This window comes from Lagenorhynchus albirostris, chromosome 9 (genome assembly GCF_949774975.1).
Source record: "Lagenorhynchus albirostris chromosome 9, mLagAlb1.1, whole genome shotgun sequence".
Taxonomy (NCBI): Eukaryota; Metazoa; Chordata; class Mammalia; order Artiodactyla; family Delphinidae; genus Lagenorhynchus; species Lagenorhynchus albirostris.
The window spans coordinates 31,034,934-31,042,295 of record NC_083103.1 but is presented as its reverse complement, the minus strand read 5'-3'; the positions used below and the strand labels follow the sequence as shown (position 1 = coordinate 31,042,295).

The following is a 7,362-nucleotide window of genomic DNA, read 5'->3' as shown; positions in this document are numbered from 1 at the left end:
ATCCCTGAAGTTTATTATAACACAAAGCAAGGAGACTGATTCTTGCACTACGATGAAATCAAGCCCTAGTTTATTCAAAAAGGAAGTTGCCGGGCACTTAACGCTTGGCTGTTTTTTCTCACCTGAAAGTGGGGTCTTCCAAAGAATAACCTGCAGAATATTCTTGGGAACAGTCATGTTATTTGTGGTCTTGAAGTGTAAATACATATTAGACATCCCTGTCTTCTAGCAGGAGCAAGTACAGAAGTCTACTAACCAATGGGCAAGAAGTATGTGGGCTGTGTGTGTGTGTCGTGTGTGTGTGTGTGTGTGTGTGTGTGTGTGTGTGCGCGCGTGTGTGTGTTGCCTTAGAAATGGGTAATCTTCTCAAAAGCCATGTTGTCATAGTTTTTGTCCTTGGGATCATAGCCTGGAACATGGACCACGCTTTCTCGCCCGAGGCCGTTTCGTAAGACAGAGTCAGCCCCTTGTTTCCAGGTACTGCCATTCTCAAGGTTTTCCTGAGGAAAATGGAAAGACACATATCAGTGGGATCGTCTTAATGTATTCCAAATCAAACTGAGGGAATCTTGCTTAGGCCTCTCCCTTTGGAAAAAAATGATAGATAAATATGAAAATAACTAAATGATAAACATGAAATAAATAAATGATAGATAAATATGAAATGATAGATATGAAAATAAGTACAAATAACTGACCCAAGGCACTTCCTAACTGATCATTTTGATGCCTCAATACATGTAGGTACTACTTCTAATGATCATAAAAACAGAAAGAACAATTTAGTGAGCGTTCACAATACATCAGTGTGTGGTGTGAAGAAGTTTATATATCTAGTGCAACAGTCCCGTGAGGTAGTAGTATTACCTCCTGAGGAGAGACAAACCTGTGTCTCAGAAGGGCCCCCTCCCCCCCGTGAACAGCAAGGCCTCTGGTTACAACAGGGGTCCCTGTATGCAAACTTCCCAGGAGGCTGCTCAGTGTTAGCCTTTGGCAAAGGAGCCCGGTAGTGACATACTAAATGCCCCCTCCCGCTCTCGACTCAGCCTTGAGAACAGAAGCCACCGGCATCAACAGGATTTCTCATTTATTCCAGGAAACTCAGGCCTGGGAAGAAAAGTCTATAAAGCAGTAAATAACATGATTCTTTTCTTCTCGAACTTCCTCAAAATCCATTTATCCAAACAATACATTGCTTTGCTGGCTGTCATCTCAGCAAATAGATTGCTTTCCCATTCTGAGCCCTTGTCAAGGTGATGCTCTCCTCGTGGCAAAACTATGAAACTCAGCTTTACTTCACATACATGTTATTATGGTGTTTTGAGGAAGGAAAACAAATGACATCTTAGGAGTTGTGACAGGGGCGAAGAGTCTCTCTCCTAAAGTAGTGAAAGAGTAAAATATCTGGGCCTGAAAGAACAATAATAAGCCCTCACTAAAAAAGAAAAAAAAAAAAGCCTGCCTGTAATCAGGCTGAGAGGACAGACACAGATAAGACCCGTTGCAACCCCAACAGGAAACAGTGCTTCTTCCAAGGTCTTGGAATTACCGGTTGCCATAGTAACTCATTGAGTGATTGCTGCTCTTTGAGAAGTGCTGCCCCAGGCGGCTTTATCTTCATTCCCACTTCTCTTACTTAGACCCTTCTCAGAATCTTTCAGTGGGAGCCCGAACCTTTACCCTCTTGTTGAGAGTGGCACTCCCTGGTTCCCCTGGGGTAGCCCTGTCCCCTTGCTGTATGTATCAAGTCAATAAGTCCAATTTGGTCTGACCACAGGCTGTTCCTGGTGGTCTTGGGCTGATATGACCTTAATCGTACTCAGACAGTGTCTCTAGACCTTAATAGCACTGGAACAATGTCCCTAGCCCTGTGTGGCCTAAACACAATTCTCAGCGGGACAAGGGGAGAGCTGGGAGGTTATGTAGATCCTGTCACTTCTCTACCTAAGAAGTTCCACCAATAAATCTTACTTTGTATTTACACCTCATGGCACAGTGGAGATGTTCATGTGTAGATCACGGTGCATGGTTTCCCCCCAGTTCACAGATACAAGCTGAAGTTCCAAGAGGTTAAATAACTCACCCAAGGAAAGTTAGACATGGAACCAGGATTAAACCCAGGGCTGACTCTAAAGCCCATGCTTTTCACCATTATACTAGATGTGCCCCCTCTTTTCTTCCTTTTCTATTATTAATTTTTAAAAATTTTCCTAGAATTTACCCTCACAGGGATTAAAGGGAATTTTGGAACTTGATCAGTTGCAATGACAATTCAGCCCAAAGGCACATTTACCTATCAACATAATTTACGTGCTTAAAAACTAGTTAGCTGAGGTAACTGAAGTGGAAACCCAGATTCTTTCAGGTTCTCATATCCACTGCCTTCCCTCCTTGCACCCAGCCTTGTAGATGGTTTAAATGGGCAGAAAGGGAATCCTTTTGAGCTAATTCACATTATTCAGAAGCTCAAACATCAGCTCACCTGCTCTGTTCCACTGTCATGCTGAACACCACACCAGCACAGTGTTTTGTATTTCTTGGACCAAAAGCAAAATAAATTGCAAACCGGTCTAATTAGCAGCGGTTGAATATCCTTGCCCTTTTGGTGTCCTATTAACAAAAGGAAAAATGGATAAGTTGTTGCACGCTTCCAGGAGTTTCTTTGATGATTTAAGCATTGTCCACTTGAGAAGCAGGTCACTTCTTAGGAGAAGGGTGAAAAGAGGCCTGATTGGTTAAAATACAGAAATTGGTAACTGCTCAAAAAAGTGAGAGTTTGCTTTTAAACATCCACAAACTGTCAGGTCAGGCAAACTCATGGCCTTAAACAAATAGAAACAACATATTTATTTTTAAAATTTTATTGTGGAAAACCCTCCTAGTACCCTTTGTAGGCCAGCAGAGGAGATTACAGGAATTATATAATTTCTTCCTTTAGGAAAGCTCTCAGTTTTCCACCAAATCAGATCTATTAGAGGTCATCAGAATCAGTATTAGTGAAATTAGGAAGATTATTTTTACTGTTTTTTCTTCCTTTCATGCCAGCATCCTGAACAAGGAATACCTTCATGTTTCCTCCAGCTACTCTGGACTTCCCTGACATCTCCTTCCTTATCATTAAAACATACCTGTTCAATGTCCTATTCCTTCAACCCTGTTGTGGAACCAGAGTCTCCGGCCAGCAGAGCCTAAAATATTTACTGTCTAGCCTTTAACGTAAAAAGTTTAATAACCTCTGTGTTGGATCTTTGATCTTGTCAGAGAAATGTTATAGATTACATTCTAAATTGTCAGGAATCATATATATGTGTACGGTAAACATATGGCCAGAGGGTCTTTGTTGCAATTACTCAACTCTACCTTTGTAGAGTGAAATCAGACAGAGACAATAGTATATGAATGGGCATGACTGTGTTTCTATAAAACTTTATTTATAAAAAGAAGTAATGGACCAAATGTGTTCTTAGTTTACTGACCCCCGACCTAAGAGATAAACTTAATGAATTGATAACTAAAGGTTTTATATCTGAGACCTGTAGCTACATGATACATGAAGAAACAAATTGGAAAGGTTCACACGAGTACAAACTGCTGTGCAGTGGAAACCAGACTAGAATAAACCCACACAGTGCCCTCAAGAGTGGGAGGTTCTGGCCACCTAATAAACTGATGAAGATATTTGTTCTTGACTTAGGAAATGGTATTTTCATTTCACGAGGTTAACGAGATAAAGGAAAACAACTCTTAACTGCCCAGTAGAATTTTACCAGTAATAACAAAAACTTTAAGGTATGTCTTGGGCCAAGATCACCTTTTAATAGCTGATGCAGAGAATCATTAATGATATAAACCATCTGGAGATACTAATCAAAATAGACATAATTCTATTTTATGAGTAACATAAATAGCATATATTCGAAGTGCTAGATCATCTAGAAGAAGCAGAATTGAAATGATCACCTATTAAGACCAAGCAAGACAAATAGCAAGAACAAGACAATATACGACAAACGATGAGCAGGCCCACAAAAGGCCTCTGGCTTCCCCACTGACCCTGTCCTGCAAACAGTTAACATTTTAAGACGTTTTTAAAGATTCACTGGGTGTTATAGAAGGTTTATGAAAGCCCCTTTGTGACCAGACCTGAAGGTGTTCAGATAGCACTAGGGCCTCATTTGGAAGATAGGTACCAGGAGGCAAGGATCAAAACTATTTTCAAAGATTTGGTCGAGTGCCATAACTACCCTCTGATAAAGTGCTTCCTTTTGGTGTTAAGGACATTTCCCTAAGATTTTGGATATTTGTAGAAAAATAAAACACAAGGGTTGATACAAGGACAGTTGTTTGTGCTCAAGATGGCAAAGAAGTTTCCATCTAAATACAACATAATGGCTGCTGCATCAACACAAGAACATGTCAATTCCAACAAGCATCTGGAAAATACCTAGAATTTATGATGCCCACAATACCTGCTTTGGAACCAGGCAGCTAAAACTCTAGCTGTCTTCTAAAGGTGACTGACCACTCAACTGATAAGTCTAGGTGTATCCTACTAGGATCAAGGAAGCCTCCATGGTTGTTAGGGCACTGAGGAAAAAATCTAAGCACCATAAATAGACCACCTTTCATTTGAGCCCATTTTCCATAAAGAAAAATATTTGGGGAGTTCATGAATGGCTGGGGTTACAAAATTTATGTTCTATTCCTTATCATAGCCAAGATTGGCTTAAATTTAAATGAAGAGCTGGTGATCTCTTGCCCAGAGCAATAAGGCATTGGAGCTTGCACACAGTGTTTCTAAGTCACCAGGAGTATTGCCATTCAGATTTTGTGTTAAGTAGGAATCTTGACTTCCCGTATAGCCTGTGACTATATAATGGTAGTGGAAAACTAGAATATCTTAATATTTGATTCAGCTAAACTGCATACTCCAAAGAGGCAGAGTAGATTACAGTGGGCCTATTCCATGCCATCCTCCCCCACCAATCCTTCATGAGCTTTGGCATAAAAAGGACACTGAACCATCAGAGGGACTATGGCTCAAGGTACAGGGGGGAAGTCAACACTGGTACCAGAAATGGCGTAGAGTGAAGCTGCTCACTGCAGAACTCCTGGGCCTAGAGGACTGGCCTCCGAAGGACACCATATGCAAAAGCAACAGTAAGACTCTCCTCTGCTTATCTAGTAGGTTAGTAAAGGCTAACCCCATGAGATAGTAAGGCATTTATAAGGAAAAAACCGAGATGAAGGGGAAAAGAACCACTCTTAATATTTAATCTTCTTACTGATATATTGCAAAGGATTCTTCCTACTCAGGCCCCTGAGGGCCATGTGTCTAAAGATCTTTTTTTAATACTATATGGGGAATAGTTAAGAATACACTATACATATTAGTAATCATGTGTACAATAATCAGGGGGATGCTTTTACATGTCAGTTTGGAGAAAGTAGATAATATCTCTTTGGGAAAACGGACTTTTTGTGGTGGACCCAAATTCAGACCCATAAGACAGCTGCCTAGTCCAGAAGTGGGTGAGACCAGCCCACGTCTTTCTTGGTCCCCAGAAGAGGAAGGCATGTAACCGACCTGTTGCAAAGCTGATGATTACTCCAGCAGCCATGCATCCCAGGCAGCCTACTGCACTGTAGTATAAGTAGGAGAGCGCATACCAGGTCTCAGCAATGGCAGGTCTGCAGAGAACAATGGCACATCATCAGTTCCGTGTGTGTGAAGTCAGGATTCACAGTGACTTACAGGACAGCCGAGGGTTCATTTTAGGGACTGGCATCTCTCAAAACCCCCAAAGATTAACTTTTTGTTACTTTATTTTTTTAAAAAAAACCGACTGTAAACTAGTTGTACTTTATATTCCACTCAACCCAATCCATCTGTAAATTGCAAGTCTTGCTACTGAACCACAATTGCAATGAGGACCGTGCCTTCCATTTCTTTTGCATTATTTATTCTTCAGACATTTACAAGGCCCAGATTTAGTGCCAGAAATTGTGACAGACACTGGAGATTAAAGATGAGTAAGCCACAAAGTCTACATGTAGGAGCTGACAATCATAAAATAGGCTAAAATGCCGTGGTGGAAGAGAAACAAAGGATTTGGAGAATATTCAGAAAGAGTGTCAAACCCAGGCTGATATGTGAGATGATGCCTCAACTTATTTTTTAAAAATGGTTATTTTACTCAACCAAAGAAGGTAGTTAGGGCTAGGATTTAGCATTCCAAGAAAAGAGGATAGAATAAGCACAGGCAGTAAGGAAGAAACAACATAGTGGACCTGAGAACTCAGACCTCCAATTAGCCCTCTTGCCAAGTTCACTCTTGGGCATCAGGATGCAGAGGGATGGATATTTACAGAAAGCTGGAGCCCCCAGACACTCTTCAATGATGGGTACCACCCAGAGCGATCCTCATAGGGGAGCAAGATGGTCTCAGACTTAGCACAGAAGAATGCACTTTTCTCTAACCTGGTGACCCTCTCTCTGGGACCTGATGCTATCCTGAAGGTCAGCATACCTGCTGGACAGCAGTGGAGGCACTGATTCTGTCACATTTGATGGGACACACTGGTCAGTTGATAAAGGCAAAGGCCATGTCTTGGAGGTTGGTGCAGGGTAAATTAAGGCCCCAATGGCCACCCAAAATGACAAGATGATCCCAGTCAGAAGGCCTCCTAGGGCACCCTTGATGAAGAAGAAAAAAAAAAAAAAAAGTAATGAGAGATTTGACAAAGCCATTGAAAGAATAATGAGATGATGAGTCTTGTATCTCAGGGATTCTGGTTTTCTACCCCAGATCTTGGCCACATGTACTAGAAACAGCCCACTTACACTGCCTGCCTTCAACCCCCGACAATGTAGCTTTACATAGGAATACATGGTTCCTTAAATGAAGAGATTGGAGGGTTTTACTGTGGGCATTACATGTAAAATTTCTAGCAGGAATTTTTTTTCTCCTTTTTGGCTTCTTCCTCATCACTTCAACATCTACTGAACCTCAGTTTCCAGTAGAAGAGTTTCAGAAATGCAGGAAAACCTCAGATAATAGAGTTGCTGGGGTCATTTTTCACTGACAGCCATTATAAGCTACTACTATATAGAAACTTTTACCCTCGTAGCTCTTCCCAAGTAATTCTGCTCAAGTCCTCTGACTCCCAAGTTTGGAGTTTTTAGTTTGAGTCTAACTACTAGCAAGTATATTTACTAGTCCTGTCATTTAAGGGTCATACTTCTTGGTAAAAAGTTAAAAGTCAATGAGTCATTTCTCCTATAAAGGAAGCAGAACAATCGAGCAGGGATCACGACCACTGGATGTTGCTGGTCTCTGCCAGATAGCTGAGCCTTCTCTG

The 7,362-nt window shown here is 41.3% G+C and overlaps 1 protein-coding gene across 1 annotated transcript in view; it reads right to left on the bottom strand.

The window, feature by feature from the left end:
• Window positions 1-347: 347 nt before the first annotated feature.
• The window catches only part of SLC5A12 (solute carrier family 5 member 12), a 45,089-nt gene continuing 38,074 nt past the window's right edge, over window positions 348-7,362 (bottom strand). The window contains exons 12-15 of the mRNA XM_060157749.1: window positions 6,531-6,697; window positions 5,588-5,691; window positions 2,483-2,610; window positions 348-500 (exon numbers count right to left, since the gene is read on the bottom strand). Coding sequence (XP_060013732.1) covers window positions 348-500; window positions 2,483-2,610; window positions 5,588-5,691; window positions 6,531-6,697 — 552 coding nt within the window. The remainder of the gene's footprint in view (window positions 501-2,482; window positions 2,611-5,587; window positions 5,692-6,530; window positions 6,698-7,362) is intronic.